Here is a 17,687-nt window from a genome sequence, read left to right as displayed (position 1 = left end):
AATTAAGAATCAGAAGTTAACCTGTGCTGAACAACAAGCATGTCGTTGCTTGAGTGTACCACGTTTTTCTTAAAGACTCCTCTGCTAATAAACAAAGGTTGTGTTCAAATATGAATATGTATGAGTTTTATTAAGAACAAACCCACCACCATCTCCACTTTACTGACAAACACACTAAAGTCCAGACAAGGGGAAAACATCACCAGAGGTCACACACTGAAAACTACTGCTTCCAGTTCCCATTTCCGTTCTGTATCCTTCAACTTATCCGTTCCTGCTAGTGTGTCCCAGCCGGCCCAGCTGTCTGCAGCAAGCCCCGGGCAAGCCAGCTGTCTCTCACCCTCAGCCTACAGGATTCTTGCAGGCATCTTAGAGACAGCCAGCTTTCAACGCGAAGGCAGCGCGCCTTCAGACCCCCAGCCAGCAGGGGGCAGCGTAGCTACGGTCGCCGATAGGACCAGCTTGCTCTCTTTGTGGTGTTCCTTTTTTCTTGAGTCCCCCAAGCCACTTCCGGGACACGCGGAACTTTGGTGAAGCCGGATGCTGCGCGCTGAGACGCTGGCGTGAAAGGCGGCAGGCGGTGTTTCCGGCAGTGTTAGTGGTCCGCCTTGAAACGCCGTGGCCAAGGGAAAATGGAGACAATTTTAGAGCAGCAACGGCGCTATCATGAGGAGAAGGAACGGCTTATGGATGTTATGGCCAAAGAGATGCTTACGAAGAAGTCCACGGTGAGTGAGCCGTGGTCGGGGCCGCATCAGGAGGCGGGCCTGGGTCCTCTGCCGAGCCCTCGGCGCTGTATTTGGCCTCGGAGCCACTCTGTGCCCCATCCTCACCCTCCTCCTAAGCTGGCTCGGCGCTCTGGCCTCGTTAACGTCCTCCGAGTGCCCCTCAGCCCTCCTGCTTCAGCCCCTGGGACCTAAACCAATAAGCGCATCACCCCTCGGGTGCTCTTTCCAACTGTTGAACTCAAAGTAACAACGTATGTGTTACCGTTTGCCTTTCTGCAGCTTCGGGACCAGATCAATTCCGATCACCGCACTCGGGCCATGCAAGATGTGAGTGCGCCGCTGTCTGCTTCCCCTGGGGTCGGGCTGGGCGGGGAAATGCAGGCTGGGAAGGTTGGGTGGCCCTGCGTGATTTCTACCCCAGGGTTCTTAGACAAGCCCCTCTAGGGTACCCAGTCAGATGTCCTATCTCTGCCTCCCAAGTGCTGGGATTAAAAGTTTATGGAACCACCTCGGGATCAAGCTGTCTCTTAAAAGTGGTGGAACTTTCAAGACCATGTATCTCATGAGCTTTCCTTGGGTTTTGCCAAGACCTCCTTTCTTGTTTACTTAGCCCTGTGGTACAAATTTGCTCCATTCTGATGGCTTTGCGCTTGTGTTTCAGAGGTACATGGAGGTCAGTGGGAACCTGAGGGATTTGTATGATGATAAGGACGGGTAAGTGACGGTCACATCCCTTCTAACAGTTAGTGCTTTTGAGGAGCCCTGGTGAGACGATGGGCTGTGTGCTTTATGCTCTTCGGGTTTGTTGATATCTTACAGACTGCGGAAGGAGGAGCTCAATGCTATCTCAGGACCCAACGAGTTTGCTGAATTCTATAACAGACTCAAGCAGATAAAGGAATTCCATCGGAAGCACCCAAATGAGGTAAGGCCTCCCAACGTATTGTCCTTAGACCTGGCCTTTAAAAAAAAGGGAAAGATGCAAGGGAAATGGAGCTATGCCATGTAGATGTCGCTCCAAGAAAGAACGTGCCACTTCACTGCATGTTAGGCGACATCCTCTTGGCATCCCTCTGCAGTAAGAGAACACAGTGAAGCACTAGGGCTGCTTCACAAGAATGTCTCCTACTCAATATAATGTGCCCCTAGCTCTGCCCTGAAATCTACCAACACAGTGGTGCTCTGCTCACTTGCAGAGGTCGTTACCCCTTCAGGATTCATGTTCAATGCCAGCTCTTTTGTAAAATATCTCTTGGACTACCTCCTCCAAAGGAGCCCTTCCTTAGCATGCTGTGTTTTGTGCCATAAATGTCTGCCCAGCTATGCAGCAAGGGAAGTGGATAACTCTAAGTAGGCAGCTCCTCTGTACACTCAAGATCAAAGCCAAAGCAAGCCTTAGAAGCCCAGGCCTGTGTGCGCCTGAGACATCGCCAGGCCCGCCTGAGCTTTTCTCTTTCCCTCAGATCTGTGTGCCAATGTCAGTGGAATTTGAGGAGCTGCTGAAGGCTCGAGAGAATCCAAGTGAAGAGGCACAAAGTAAGTAATGGCTAATGTTCCTTCCTGGGGCTTCAGGCCATTCTCAGCTATAGAGCTAGGACCTATGGCTTGTTTGTTTTGTTTTGTTTTGTTTTTTTATCTGTTTTTATTTTGTCTGTGTGGGTAATTTGCTTGCATATATGTTTGTATACCATGTGTGTGTGTGTGTGTGTGTGTGTGTGATGGCCTCAGGAAGCCAGGAGAGGAATTGGATCCACTCTGACTAGAGTTACAAACGGTTTTGAGCTACCATGTAGGGACTAGGACTCAAACTCAGGTGCTTTGCAAGAGCAGCCAGTATTTCTAAATGCTGAGCCACCTCTCTAGGCCCTAGAACGTCGTGTCTCAAAAAAACAAAATAAATAAAGGCTGATTGTGGTGGAGTATACATTTAATCTCAGCTCTCAGTAGTTCTCTGAGTTAAATAAAGGCCAGACCTTTTTTTTTTTTTTAATTGTATGGTGAGTTAACATCTTTTTTTTTTTTTTTTAATTTGTTTATTTGTATCTGCATTGGTGTTTTGCCTGCATGTATCTGTGTTTGAGGATGTCAGATCTCGGAGTGGAGTTACAGACAGTTGTGAACTGCCATGTGGGTGCTAAGAATTGATCCCAGGTCCTAATGAAGACCACTCATTGCTCCTAACCACTGAGCTATCGCTCCAGCCCCATTTTTTGTTTTGTTTTTTCTTTTTGTTTGTTTGTTTTGTTTTGTTTTGATGAGACAAGGTGTCTCTGGGTAGCCCTGGAACTCACTCTATAGATCAGGATGGCCTCGAATTCAGAGATGGCCTGCCTCTGCCTCTGTAGTGCTAGGATTAAAGGCGTTAAAAGTGTGCACCACTGCCCAGTTTGCTTTCTCTCTTCTTTTCTTTTTTTTTTTCCTTTTCCTTTTTTTTTTTTTTTTTTTTTTTGGTTTATAAAACAGGGTTTCTCTGTGTAGCCCTGGCTGTCCTGGAACTCACTTTGTAGACCAGGCTGGCCTAGAACTCAGAAATCCGCCTGCCTCTGCCTCTGCCTCCCGAGTGCTGGGATTAAAGGCATGTGCCACCACGACCTGCTTTCCTTTTTTCCTTTTCCTTTTATTCTTTCTTTCTTTCTTTCTTTCTTTCTTTCTTTCTTTCTTTCTTTCTTTCTAAAAGATGGGATCTCAGGGCTGGAGAGTTGGCTCAGTGGTTAAGAGCACTGACTGCTCTTCCAGAGGTCCTGAGTTCAATTCCCAGCACCCACATGGTGGCTCACAACCATCTGTAATGGGATCCAATGCCCTCTTCTGGTGTCGGAAGACAGCTACACTGTACTCATATAAAGATAAGTAAATCTTTTTTTAAAAAGAAAGAAAGAAAGAAAGAAAGAAAGAAAAAAGGGATCTCTACGTGTAGCACTGGCTATCTTGAAACCTGTTTGGACCAGGCTGGCCTCAGACTCACAGAGATCCACCTGCTCTGCCTCTCAGGTGCTGGGATTAAAAGTATGTGCTAATAATCCTGGTTAGTCTGTTTATTAGTTTGTTTGTTTAATTGTGTATGTGTGGTGTGCATACAAAGGCATATGTGTAGGGGCATGTGTGTCAGGGGGCAACTTTATGAAGTTAGTTCTCTCCTACTTTTACCTGGGTTTTGGGGTATGATCTCAGGCCTGAGAATGATCTAGCTGGCTTTTTTTTTTTTTTTTTTTTTTTTTTTTGGACAGGGATGTACTATGTATTTCATACAGGCCCTGAACTCTGTTTGTTCAATGACACATGCCTGTATTCCCAGCACGTAGGTAGAAGCAGGCAGATGAGGAGTCTGAGGCCAGTGTAAACTATCTGAAACCCTCTGTAATCCCCACCTTCTGGGACCTCAGGAGTTGGTAGCTGGGTTCCTAGGCTATATTGACACTCTGATGATCTTGCACAAAACGCTTCTTTGTGCTCTCTAAGCTCAAAGTGAAAACCTACCTCTGTCACTTGATGAGAGTAGAGAGGACATTAAGTGACGGGCCACCTGGTAAAAAGTAGTGCATTTGAAAGAGCAAGTTCAAGAAAGTAGCCTATAACATCTGAATCATTGACATGTGTGATTCCTTCAGACTTGGTGGAGTTCACAGATGAAGAGGGATATGGTCGCTACCTTGATCTCCATGACTGCTACCTCAAGTACATTAACCTGAAGGCATCCGAGGTAAGGCCTGGAGAGTGGAGAGTGAGTCTCATTCTTGGGACTAAGTCAAGATACCAAGTTAAAGCAAGTAGAGTCCCCACCCCCAAGTAACTTGTGTAAATATTAAGTAAATAACTATTTCATGGATTAAACACTATTTATAAAGAAAGTCAGGGTCGGGGCTAGTAAGATGGCTCAGTGGTTAAGAGCACAGACTGCTCTTCCAGAGCACATGAATTCAAATCCCAGCAACCACATGGTGACTCACAACCATCCGTAATGAGAAACAAATAATAAAGAACCTATGAGCCAGAGTGAGTGGGCCCAAGAGCGAACGGGGACTGGAGCAAGAGGAAGGAAAGGGAAGGGGGGAGAAGAAAAAAAAGAAAACAGAAGAAAAAGGAAAAAAAGAAAGTCAGGGTCTTAGTGTTAATATAGCAAGCCCATTATTTTGTTCATTAATTTGTTCATACAACAAAATTACTTTTGTAAAAATAAACTATCTGGGCATGTCCTGTAGCCCCTCAGGGTGGTTGTAGGCACCTGGGCACAGCATCAGGTGATTGAGCCTCAAGCCTGGTAAGCGTACCCCTAGCCACATGCCCCCTTACCCCTGGGCTCAGCACCCTGATGTTGCATGAGTGCTAAGCTATGTTGGATCGATGGTGTAATACTTCCTGGGCCAGAATGTGCTCCGAAGTTCCTGGGACCAAGTGTTCACTGCCTTCTGGCAACAGTACCCAAGTCGCTATAGCAGACATGTCTTGACCAAAGACACAGTGCACCAGGAGGTAAGCCCTGTCCAGAGGCTTCTGTCCTGGAGACTCCTGACCCAGACCAACAAGATGCCACGTTGAGCAGAGTGACTCCTGCCATTGCTGTTCACTCAGCGTTATGTCCTGGAGGACTCTGTTGTGGACCCACAGGATCAGACCATGGCCACCTTCACCTGGAGCACCAACCGTGCCTGGCTGGTGGAGGAGGAGGAGTGATGTGCTTACTGTTTGAGCTCTGACAATAGCTGCTGGGCAGAGATCCGTCGGGAAGCCTGGGCCTCCTCTAGCTTATTTGGCATATTCAGAGCTGTCTAGAAATTTGATCTTGCCTGGTTCACAAGCAATGTGACCAAGACAGTAAAGGGCTTTAAATACATCTTGGCCAAGCTACAAGGTGAGACCCCCTCCAAAACACTTGGTGAGACAGCCAAAGAGGGCAAAGGAGAAGCACTGGCAGCTACAGAGGAGGGCAAGGATCTGACCAACAAGGCCACCACCAAACAGCAGCAGCAGCAACAGCTCGTATAACTCACTTCCTCTCCCTCTCCTCAGTGTACTTAATTATTAAAGATCAACCCGCAGCCCTCTCTGCTGTCTGGGGTGGTACGGGTCAGGGCACTGTCCTGGTCAGCATCTGTCTGCTGGGCAGAGGGGTGCAATGACTTGCCCAAGGTCGCAGCAGGGTGCAGGTGATAGTCTGTATGCTCCGGGAGGGCAGGGCTTCTTGTTTTATTCTCTGCTGTGTCTCAAGTACTTGGAACAATATTTTGCACATAACAGGCACTCAGCAAACATATGGTTTGACCCCCCCCAATAAAATAAAATAAAATATGGGGGGGGTGCTCCTGGGAGTGTGTGTAGAAGCCAGATGTCAACAGTGGTGTCTTTCTCCATTTCTCTGCACCTTTGTTGTTCTTGGGTTTTGGTTTTTTGAGATGGTGTTTATAGGCCTTGGCTGCCTTGGAACTCACTCTGTAGACCAGGCTGGCCTCAAACTCAAGAGTTCAACCTACCTCTGCCTCCTGAGTGCTGGGTCTAAAGGCGTGCACCACCACTGCCTGTCTTCCACCTTTTTAAAAAAATAGATTATTTTTATGTACTTCTTTTTTAAGAGTGTTTTGCCTGCATGTTATCTACACCATGTGTATTCCTGGAGCCCTCAGAGGCCAAAGAGGGAGCTAGATCCCCTGGAACTGTAGTTTCATTACACATGATTGTGAGCTACCATATGGGTCCTGGGAACTGAACCTGGGTCTTCTATAAGAGCATCAAGTGCTCTTACCAGTAAGGTCCTGCCACCTTATTTTTTGAGACAGGGTCCCTCACTGGACCTGGAGTTCATCCTTTCAGCTATGCTGGCCGGCTAGTAATCCCCCAGGATCTCTGCCTATCCATCATTGGGCTTCTGGGTATGTACCACGTGTCCAGCTTTTACATGGGGACTGGAGACTTGTACTTAGGTTCTTATACTCACACTGTGGTTCACAGAACCATCTCACTGCACAAAGATAAACACCTTGTTTCTTTGTTTGCTTGTTTGTTTTCTGAGACAGGGTTTCTCTGTGTAGCCCTGCCTGTCCTGGAACTCACTATATAGAGCAGTCTGGCTTTGAAATTAACAGAGTTCTGCCTGCCTCTGCCTTCTGAGTGCTGAGAATAACGGTTTGTGCCACCATGCCTGGCACATTTCTAAACCCATAAATCCTTTCAGTGTTCTTGTGTTAGGCACTCAGTATGACATATGTAAGACGTGAGGTATCTGATCCTTCAGAGAAGGTGGTGTTTATCTGTTGTTTGTTCAGTGACAAGGTTTAGAATGACAGTCTCGGGTCACTAGGAAGTTTAATAGTAAGTTCATAGGTGGGGCATGGTGGCACTCCTTTAACCAAAGCACTCAGGTGTTAGAGGCAGAAGGATCTCTGTGAGACCTGTTTCAAAAGAAAAGAAAAAAGTTCCTGATGAGGAAATGTCCCCAAGTTCAGCTACTAACCTTGAAGCTCTGCAGGAAGGTACCTTGTCCTCTTCTGCACCTCCATATATGGTTCAGAGATGCCCAATAAGTGGTTGTGTATATTAACACAGCTACCTTTCAAGACCTTATTTTAGAATGGCAAAAATCTTTAGGCAGGATCCTAGCCCACCCTGAATATCCAGCCCAGGTTTTATTAGGGCTAATGTTTGTTAACTTGATCTTGTAGAGTTGGTTTCATGTTGGGCAATCTTGTACTCGCTTCAGTAGAATCAGCCTCCGGGATTGATTGTAAGGCAGGAAGGAAAGCCCTAATGTAAGCCAAGCCTCGATACTTGGTTAGAGAACGCTCAATTTGGACCTTGATTTAAAAACAAAAGTGTGTGTGCCGTGGCCTTCAAATATGGGGGTCACGGAATAACTTAAGGGAGTTGGTCCTCTCCTTCCACAGTATGGGTCTCTGAAATACAACTCGGATCTTTGCTTGGCAGCAAGCACCTTCATCCCCTGAGCCATCTATCCAGCCTTGCCTGATGTTTTGAAGGTGAGCTGACGTAGCACCTGACTCTGTCATTTGTTTGCTCTTTTCAGAAGCTGGATTACATCACATACCTGTCCATCTTTGACCAGTTGTTTGACATTCCTAAAGAAAGAAAGAATGCAGAGTACAAAAGGTAGGCACTCACAGGTTCCAGGCCGTTTGCAGACTTAGGTAGGATTTCATGGAAAGGGTTGAGGTCAGAGCTGTGGCTTTTGCCTGAATACTGCACATGAATGACTTTGGGCTTATCAGAAGGTAAGCATACTGAGTGTTGTGTTTTAGAAATATTTGTGATGCTGTCATGGTGGTGCAAGCCTTTAACCTTAGCATTCCCAAGAGGAAAAGGGCAGGTGGGTCACTGAATTCAGCTGCTCTGCATAGTGAGTTCCAAGCCAATCAGGGATGCGTAGTGAGAGCCTGCTCAGAAGATAAACATGTGGGATGTTCTGGTTATAGACAGAGGTATTTATGGAAACATCTGTGGTCTTAACACACGCCTTCCTTAATTTTGTGTGATTTCGAAAGAAGTCTGTTTGGGGACCTCTGAGGTCTTGGAGTTTAATGGGGAAAGTGTCCAAGCTACGTGATGTGCTTGGATCAGGTATTAAGCGGAAAGTACTGTAGACTTAGCCACACTTCTCATTAATGTTCCCCAAGGTTGCTCCTTCTCATGTTCTGGTTACCTGACTTTCTTCAGTGAGTTAATTAAGACCTAGTATTTGTCATGAAATCTTGAGAATAAAACGAGGTAGGAAAGGTCAGAATTTAAGTAGTAGTTTGAAGAAAAAAATAAAACTCATTTAAAAATTGGTAGTGGGCTGGGAATATGGCTCAGGTACAGAGCACTTTCCTAGCAGCCATAGGCCTTCAGTTCTAAGTCTGTAAGTACAAATGAGCAGGTGTGCACACAAGACTCTCTCTCTCTCTCTCTCTCTCTCTCTCTCTCTCTCATGCTATGAGTTTTACTTTATCAGCTATTATTAGAAATTAAGTATGGTTTGCAGGGCATAGCAGGATGTCACAGGTAGAATTGCTTCCTTTCTATGATGGCTTCCTTGTTGCATGGTTCTCTGCAGATACCTGGAGATGCTGCTGGAGTACCTACAGGATTACACAGATAGAGTGAAGCCCCTTCAGGATCAGAACGAGCTCTTTGGGAAGATTCAGACCGACTTTGAGAAGAAGTGGGATAACGGCACCTTTCCTGGATGGCCGGTGAGCTCCAGTGGGGTTCATGCCAGGGAAGCGAACTCATTATTTTATTCTTGAGTCTCTGCTTCAAGACGTTGGATGTCAGTCCCTCAGTATCAGCTCCACCCTGAGGCCAGCATTCTTTGTACACTAGGAACAAGATTTGTCAGGACCCACTAGACATTGTCTGGGCCCAGGGTTTTTAACAAACATATCCTGATTGCTCTGTGACTCCTGACCAAAATATGATCAGTTTGTATGATTAGAATCTGTTTGTTTTTAAGAATTGTTTGTTTATTTTATTTATGTGAGTACACTGTAGCTGTCTTCAGACACACCAGAAGAGGACATCAGATCCCATTTCATAAGGTTATGAGCCACCATGTGGTTGCTGGGAATTGAACTCAGGACTTCTGGAAGAGCAGTCAGTGCTCCTAACCACTGACCCATCTCTTCAGCCCAAATTTGTGTATTTTTACTTCTGTTGATAAACTTGAGCTTTCAGGAAAAAAACTAGCTGTCTGATACTTTTTTTTTCTCCACTTCTGTATTAATTAATCATTATTTGTAAATGTGTTTAAAGAAAGGGACCAGACAGTCCTGGAAAGTTAGATAGCTCCCTTACCTTCAGTCTTCTCATTAGCCTGGATCTTAATAAACTTCCTCTTCCTGCCAGAAAGAGACAAGCAGCGCCCTGACTCACGCGGGAGCCCATCTTGATCTCTCCGCATTCTCCTCCTGGGAGGTATGTTCTATGACACTACATGACACTGCTCTTGCTTGGCTGCCTTTCTTTCTGACAGTGCTGGTGGCAATAAATGTATTGTGTAGGAGTAGGCATATGTCTCTGCGTGTGCCACAGCGTGCGTGTGTCTCTGCGTGTGCCACAGCATGCATGTGGAGATGATGAGTTGTGGGAGCTGATTCTCCTCTACCACTGAGTGTTGGGGCTCAAACTCGGGTCACTCCTTCCTTGACTGTGGGCATTTTTTTTTCTTGCTGAGACATCTCACTAGCCCTGGCCATCCTTCAGAGGGACTACTTGCTCTCCTGTATCCGGTGTCTTAGACTTGTCACAATACCACTTCTGAGGGCAGGCATGTACAAGGGATCTGAAAAGATCAGAAGGGAAAAATCTTTTAACATCTCTGAAAACTAGATTTCAGAGACCTGTGATATGATGTCATAGAAAGTCAGAGGGAAGCTGAGGCAGGAACATTGCTGTGAATTTGAGGCTGGCTTTAGAGTAAGATCTGTCTCCAAACACAAAGTCAGTAATTCCAAAACGAGGAGCTAGAGACAAGAGTTCAGTTGGTGGAGGATTTGTCCAGGTTCCGAGTTCAGTTCCCATCTCTGCAAAAAATACTGCTATGAATGGTCTTCCTACAGAGAGCCACTGAACACTGCCTTCCCAGTGCGCCTGAGCCTAGACGTGGCAGTAGTCAGTCTCTGGGAACTGAAAGCTAGGGATGACTGTAGGATGTAGTCTTATCTGAGGAGAAAGCTGATCATGTTGTGTTGTAACTGATTTCTCTTTCTAGGAGTTGGCATCCCTGGGTCTGGATAGGTTGAAATCTGCACTGTTGGCTTTGGGCCTCAAGTGTGGCGGGTAAGAACCTGGTTTTGCTATCAAAAATCCTAGTGACTGTTTGGATGATCCTCTAAGTGGCTCTGATTTTGTTGCTTGATTACCCCAAACTGTCAAAATCATTTTGTGCAGTGCATGCTGGTGAATGCCTTTAACCCCAGCACTGAGAGGACAGGCAAGTCTGTGAGTCAGAGACCAGCCTGGTCTACAATAGTGTCTTTTAAAAAGAAAAAAGATAACCTGTACCCCTTACCTCCGAAGGACCCTAGAAGAACGAGCTCAGAGGCTCTTCAGCACCAAAGGAAAGTCCTTGGAGTCACTCGACACTTCTCTGTTTGCCAAAAATCCCAAGTCAAAGGGCACAAAAAGGTAAGTAGCTGGGACGCTCCACTCTGGGTCTCCATTTGTTCCCCATGGAGTCTGCTTTCCACTTCTCCTTTTGCTTTACTTTTCCCTAAGACAGGCTCGCCCTGTCTCAGATTCACTTCAAGCTTGCTAGTATTTGGGCAGGACCTTCAGCTTCCCCCTTGGCAGTGACCCTTTTACCTCCATCTCCAAAAGGATGCTCTTGCAGGCATGTGCTACCATGCCTGGGTTTGTGTGTTTTGTTTTGCATTTTGTTGTTTTTTGAAATAGGGTCTCACTGTGTAGCTCTGACTGTACTATGTAGACCAGACTGGCTTCAAACTCACAGACATCCACCTGCCTCTGTCTCCCCAGTGCTGGGATTAAAGGAGAGCACCATTAAACCCAGCTAAGGATCATATGTTTTTCCTTTCCTTCCTTCTTTTCTTTTCTTTTCTTCTCCTTTCTTTCTTTCTTTCTTTCTTTCTCAATAGAATTTTTTTCTTTTATTGAAGGTAGATTATTGTCTCCTACAATTTATCCTGATTATAGTTTGCCCTCCCTCTATCCCTTGTAGCTCTTCCCACCTCTCCTCCCCTCCCCTTCAGTTTCACTCCCTTTCTGTCTCTTATTAGAGAAAAATAAGCTTCTAAGAAAAAACAGCCAAACATGACAAGACAAAATAAAATATACTAAGGTGAAGCAAAAACTATGATATCGAAATTGGACATGGCAGCCCAACAGAAGGAAAGGAGTCCCAAGAGCAGACTCAAGACTCAGAGATCCCCTCATTCTCACAGTCAGGGGTCCCCTAAAAATCCTAAGCCAATAGCTGTAATATATGCCCAGAGGACCTGGTGCAGCCCCATGCAGGCCCTGTGCTTGCTGCTTCAGTCTCTGAGCTCAACCGCCCTGCTTTGTCGAGGAGTCAGAGGGCCTTTGTTTTCCTGCTATCCTCTGTCTCCCCTGGCTCTGGTCCCTTTCTCTGTCTCTTCTTCATGGGGTTAGCTGAACTCAGAGGGGAGGGATTTGTTAGAGACCTCCTACTCAGCCTCTCTCTCCACAGAGTGTCTGCTGTGGGTTCTGCATCCATTCCCTTCTGCTGTGGGAGAAAGCTGCTCCCATGAGGACTGGATAAAGCACTAGGGTCTAGGTCACATGTTTTAAGGGCACCCTGAGCTAGATTTTTTTTCTCCTTTACTTTTACTAGTGACAGCTGCATACTTATACAGGGTATTGGTTTTTGGTTTGGCCATTTTCCCCCCTAATTTGATAGAAGAAGCCTGGAAAATGGTTGTTACTCTGATTTTTTGCAAGGACTTGGGAAGCTGCCAAATGTAGCCTTCCTTGCAGTTGCAGAGCAGCCGAGTTAGGACTTTGTATCATTATTTGCTTTCAGGGCTTCCTATATACTGTGTTCCTTTGTAAATTATAGTGTTACGGGACAGTTGAAGTGGTCTTAGCAGATGATTCACTGTATACGCAAAGTCCAGAGGAGACACCCTGGCTTCTTTCTAAGAGGTAACCTCAGGATGTAAGCAGAGAGGCTGCCTTGTGTGGCGTCGCTCCCACGCTTGAGACTGTCTTAATTTGATCACAGAGACAGTGTTCCTGACAGGGAATTAAACTTTAGGTGCAAAAAGAACCCTTAATTGATACAGTTTGTTCTTGTTCTCAGAGACACTGAGAGGAACAAAGACATTGCTTTCCTGGAAGCCCAGATCTATGAATACGTGGAGATTCTCGGGGTAAGTGCATTCTTCTAGAGCCTCGCTGCTGCTTGGGGTGGGATTACATAGGAAGGAATTTTTTTCTTTTTTTAATGTTCACATAAGGAAATGGGGTGGGCAGTAAACTAATTCACCTCAAAATGTGGTTCTCTTGAAGTCCTTGGCTTCTTTGGGCTCCTGTTGTGTTGTTAGGTGATATTTCCAAGGCTGCCCAATTCCCTCCAGGCCAGACATAGACAACAGACCCTACCCCATGTCCCCTTACAGCTGGATCAAGAATAATGCAGCTCTTGGCTGAGCCTCAGGGGGTGACCCAAGAAGTAGGCACTCAAAAGACAGCTCAGCAGCGCTTCAGGTGTGATTTACTGTGACACAGCAGTTTGCCCATGTTGAAATTGTGAAGCCTAGCAAGGCTAGAGGAGGGCCAGTACCAAGGTAGCTGTGGATAATCTCCTCTTGTAGTCTCTTAGGAAGTGCCAAGGGTAGCCCTTCATACCTTCCTCCTTGGTTTGAGGTACCCTCTCTCCTGTTTCTGCTGCACTCGATGCTCCAGGCTAGTATGCCCACGGGCTTCCAGGCGATTCTCCTGTCTCTGTCTCCCGTGGCGCTGTGGGAGTGCTGAGGTTGCAGGTGTGGCTTTTTACATGGCTTCTGAGGCATGGACTCGGGTTATCAGGCTGCCTGACAAGGCCTTTTTTTTTTTTTTTTTTAATGGTTTTTTTGAGACAGGGTTTCTCTGTGTAGCCCTGGCTGTCCTGGAACTCACTCTGTAGACCAGGCTGGCCTCGAACTCAGAAATCCACCTGCCTCTGCCTCCCAAGTGCTGGGATTAAAGGCGTGCGCCACCACGCCTGGCTTTGGCAAATACTTCTAAACTAGCTGAGTTGTCTTGCCAACCTGACTTAGCCTTATTTTACAACCAAAACCTTATTTTTGGAAGTGAGGAGCCAGCAAGAGTTAGAGGAACTGTCCCTTCATGTCCTATACTAAGTGCTCTGACTTCGTTTTGCTTTTTCTTCATGCCTCACCTCAGGAACAGCGACAGCTCACTCATGAAAATGTACAGCGCAAACAAGCCAGGACAGGCGAGGAGCGGGAGGAGGAGGAGGAGGAGCAGATCAGCGAGAGCGAAAGTGAGGACGAAGAGAATGAGATCATTTACAACCCCAAGAACCTGCCGCTGGGCTGGGACGGCAAGGTACGTTCTCAGGGCCCTCTGTCCCCTTCCATCGTGGGCACGCGCCCGAGCTCTGAAAACTAATGCAGTCGCTTGCTTTCCTTTAGCCCATCCCCTACTGGCTGTACAAGCTCCACGGCCTGAACATCAACTACAACTGTGAGATCTGTGGGAACTACACCTACCGAGGGCCCAAGGCCTTCCAGCGGCACTTTGCGGTAAGGAGTTGAGAGCCACTGCTCTTGGGAACTAAGTAGAAACACACCACTTTAGAAAGAGAAGAGGACGGGAGCAGCCTGTGAGGGCCACTGGTATCCAGAGCTGAAAGGCATCAGAGGCGTGTTGGCGGGTGTGGGCCATGCGAGCCCCGAAGCCTGGGCTGCTCTCTGGAGCTGCTGCCACTCTGCTGTGGAACTTGGGTTTGGCTTTCCCATGCTCGTCCTTGTACCTTTCCCTCCTGTTTTTCTGTAGCATCTTGGATCATTTCTGGCTTTTGGTCATTTCTCTACATTGCTATTTAAGGGGGCTGAGCAGGTTTTGATTTTTTCAAGTTTTAAATGGGCCCTTGCTTCTTTGCAGAAGAAGTAAACTAAGCTTTGAGATTTACCAACCTGTTGTTGACACGAGTAGACTCTGAGTACCACCTCGTCGGTGGGCTCCCCCTTGCTGCATTCTGCCCTTCACTTTGGGAGGACAGTTACATAATGGAAAAGACATTCCGTATTAGACAAGCATGGCAAGTGATGTGAGCTCCCCTCTCAGACCTGTTACCAGGTCCTTTCTCTGGGTCCCTGAGTGGCCTCTGAGCTTTTCTTAGCTGGGTGGGGCTAGTGTCCAGGGTAAAGCCTGTGCTAGCTTTCTCTAAGAGCTGAAGCTGTGGCTTCATCTCGCTCTCCTTGCTCCTCCATCCTCCATACCTGCTCAGCAGTTTGCTCCTGAACCTCCAGAAATGCCAGTCTGCCCTCACGGCCCTGCAGGGGTTTCTGGGTTGTGCCCGCTTCTGCCTAGTACCGAGTGACGAGTCTCAGGCATACTTCTCTGACACCACTAATCCTAGAACCTGAAGTTTGTCCAACTGAGATAGTGCAGCACTGCTTGGCAGTGTCAGACTGTGTCAGTCCCAGCCCACTGTGTAGACACACCCCAGGAGGAGTGCTGCCTTTCGCTGGGGTAAGGTCTGTGGTAGAATAAAGTGGGTGCTGCCTCAGCCATCCCTGTTTCATGCTGTCCCTCTCCTTCCCTCCAGGAGTGGCGTCATGCTCATGGCATGAGGTGTTTGGGCATCCCAAACACTGCCCACTTTGCAAATGTGACACAGATTGAAGATGCTGTCTCCTGTAAGTAAGCTTGCCGACTGTTTCCTAGCCAGACCAAGTAGCCGCTCGTACAGCTGTCCTAGGACCCTGCTGTCTCCAGGCCCAAGAGCAGGGGTTGTGGCTATAGAAAGCTAAGGCACACATATAATTACTGCATTTTTTATGGGAGTGAGCAAGTCAACAGTACTGATTATATCTCCTTGAAAAGAACCCTATGCTGAGGTTAGAACAGGGCCTTTAGCCTGAATCTATGAGCTTTCCTCTCTGGAGCATTCTGAGTGAGTTATTGTTGCTCTTCTGAAGAGACTTTAATGTGTTCAGAACCACTGATCCAGAAGGTAACAGAAGTGGCTCCATGCTCGGATTCCTCAGAGAGTGACAGCCAGCGAGATACTCATTGGAGGGGGTGGGGGAACGGCGGGGGAATGTGTGCCAGGCGCTTCACCTTGCCTGGCAGCCTCTGCTACTGACACCTTACTGCAGGCTCCTGCTCCTTCTCATCCATCTCTGTTAAGTTTCACTTCATGTGAGCCAGACAGTTGGTTTTATTTATTGATGGGTTTTGTTTTGTTTTAGACAGAGTCTCACAATGTAGCTTGCCTGTCCTGGAACTCACTCAGTAGACAAGGCTGACCTCAAACTCAGAAATCTGCCTGCCTCTGCCTCCCAAGTGCTGGGATCAAAGGCGTGCACCACCACGCCCGGCTCAGCTTACTTTCTTAAAACTTTAAGGACCACCTACCCAGGGGTGGCAGCACCTACAGTGAGCTGAGCCATCCCATGTCAGTTAGTAATCAAGAAAGTGCATGTGTGATGCCTTCTCAGCTATGATCCTGTTCATTTTATCCGAGTTTCTCTAGACTGCTCCACATTGCTTCTTTTGAGAGTGTTTCCTTTTTACTGTTGTAATCGTTTGTTTTGTTTTTGAGGCAGGGATATTCATTTAGCACAAACTGGCCTCAATCTCACTATGTAGCCAAGGCTAGCTTTAAACTTCCTGATCCTTCTTCCTCTGTCTCCCAAATGCTGAGGTTACAGGTGTGTACGCCATCCTGATTTCTAGATCCTTATGAGATTTTCTTTTACAGCAAGGTGAAATCATGATAAATTTCTCAATAAAAGTTTTATCTACAGGTAGTTCTAGATCAGAATTCCATTTGGGGGCTGGCAGTCATTAAGGGAACCTTGGGGGAGCTGGGCGGTGAGGGTGAGAATGATGTAACACTGCACATGTGGACTGTGGGCCCTAATGACTGCTTATCTCCCATCCTGCAGTGTGGGCCAAGCTGAAATTGCAGAAGGCTTCAGAACGGTGGCAGCCTGACACCGAGGTGGGTACTAATGTGGAGAGTGTTAGATGTGGCGTCAAGTGACAGCTTCCTCACCGTGCAGAGGAAATGCTCTGTACTAGCAAGTGTAATGAGACAGTGTCTACAAGGTGACTGTGTGAACCTGCTGTCATGCATCTAAGTCTTTGTCATCAGGCAGTTCTCCCACTGAGGCTGTGGGAATAAGGACACGAGTCTCCTGTGCAACCCTGACGATTTCTAAAGAAGTCTGTCACTCTTAGGTCTCTGAGGAAAGCATCAGGTCAGAGGTAGTTCTCTCTTCAGAGTGGGGATGTGTCCTGGATGTTGGTCTTGACAGGTCTCAGAGGTGACTACCACACATTGAAGGGGTGGCGGTAACATCCTGGTCCTGTGGAGACTGTCAGTAGTCTCCTTTATTCTATGTCAGTATTTCAGTTCTGATTTTTCCCATCAAGAACCCTTCCAGCTGCAGTGTAGAGCTGAAGCACAAGATTGGCCTCCCTGTTGACTCCTGCAGTGGCCTGTGGTCAGAAACCCAGGCTTAGGGACCATTTCACACTGCTGTGTTTGGCCAGCCCTTCCCTGCCAGGCTGCCTTGCCTCAAACACAGGGCGTTACTTGAAAGACTATGTAGGGATAAGGGTGAGCCACAACTGGTGCCACTCTGGATATCTAGAAATAGCACTGGTTCCCTCTTGGAGCTCTGGTTGAGAAAGCTATGTGAAGTTAATGCTGGTTTCCGGGAACCAGAGTTTGCTGTGGAACTCAGTGTGGAGCTAACAGAGAGCCATTCCTTTTCAGGAAGAATATGAAGACTCCAGTGGAAATGTTGTGAACAAGAAGACATACGAGGATCTGAAAAGACAAGGGCTGCTCTAGTGCTCGGCCGTTCCCTGAGAAGCCGGAGAAAAGCTTCCCCAACCAAATGTTCTTAAAGACTTTTTGCTATGTAGTATCTACCTTGTAGAGACCTTGCAAATTGCAGAGTTGAGATGTGTTTTATCTTTGTTTTATATTAAAAAGATCTGTGGGAAAATAAAGCCAGCCCTTGTTGTGGGTGTGTTGTTTCTGAAACCCAGGTTTATGAATTTTTTTTGTTTGTTTTTTTTTTCGAGACAGGGTTTCTCTGTATACCCCTGGCTGTCCTAGAACTCACTTTGTAGATCAGGTTGGACTCGAACTCAGAAATCCACCTGCCTCTATCTCCCAAGTGCTTGGATTAAAGGTGAGTGCCACCACCACCTGGCCCAGGTTTATGAAGTAACTTCGTCCTTTTTGTTCTTTTTTTTTTTTTTTTTTTTTTTTTTAATATTTAATGTATGTGAGTACACTGTTGC

At 46.9% G+C, this 17,687-nt stretch overlaps 1 protein-coding gene and 1 pseudogene across 1 annotated transcript; both read left to right on the top strand.

Moving 5' to 3' along the window:
• Nucleotides 1-525: 525 nt before the first annotated feature.
• Nucleotides 526-17,428, top strand: Sf3a3 (splicing factor 3a subunit 3). Its single transcript, XM_021159232.3, has 17 exons — nt 526-728; nt 1,008-1,055; nt 1,390-1,442; nt 1,548-1,653; nt 2,192-2,264; nt 4,337-4,428; nt 7,744-7,826; nt 8,770-8,908; nt 9,561-9,629; nt 10,426-10,493; nt 10,734-10,841; nt 12,496-12,565; nt 13,581-13,745; nt 13,832-13,942; nt 14,971-15,061; nt 16,316-16,371; nt 17,152-17,428. Exons 1-17 carry the CDS (start codon nt 633-635, stop codon nt 17,227-17,229), a joined length of 1,506 nt encoding a protein of 501 aa, XP_021014891.1. The 5' UTR covers nt 526-632; the 3' UTR covers nt 17,230-17,428.
• Nucleotides 4,443-6,299, top strand: LOC110292117 (PRELI domain-containing protein 1, mitochondrial pseudogene; annotated as a pseudogene).
• Nucleotides 17,429-17,687: the final 259 nt, after the last annotated feature.

The sequence above is a fragment of the Mus caroli genome, unplaced genomic scaffold (genome assembly GCF_978045245.1).
Source record: "Mus caroli unplaced genomic scaffold, Mus_caroli_1 scaffold_6, whole genome shotgun sequence".
In the NCBI taxonomy this organism is placed as follows: Eukaryota; Metazoa; Chordata; class Mammalia; order Rodentia; family Muridae; genus Mus; species Mus caroli.
The sequence above is the reverse complement of the archived record's forward strand: the minus strand, read 5'-3'. Positions and strand labels throughout refer to the sequence as shown.

Coding starts and splice junctions, on each gene's coding strand:
- Sf3a3 (XM_021159232.3), top strand. CDS start 633: ATGGAGACAATTTTAGAGCAGCAACGGCGCTATCATGAGGAGAAGGAA. Junction 8,909..9,560: donor GCACCTTTCCTGGATGGCCG/GTGAGCTCCAGT, acceptor TCTTCCTGCCAG/AAAGAGACAAGCAGCGCCCT. Junction 9,630..10,425: donor CCGCATTCTCCTCCTGGGAG/GTATGTTCTATG, acceptor TTCTCTTTCTAG/GAGTTGGCATCCCTGGGTCT.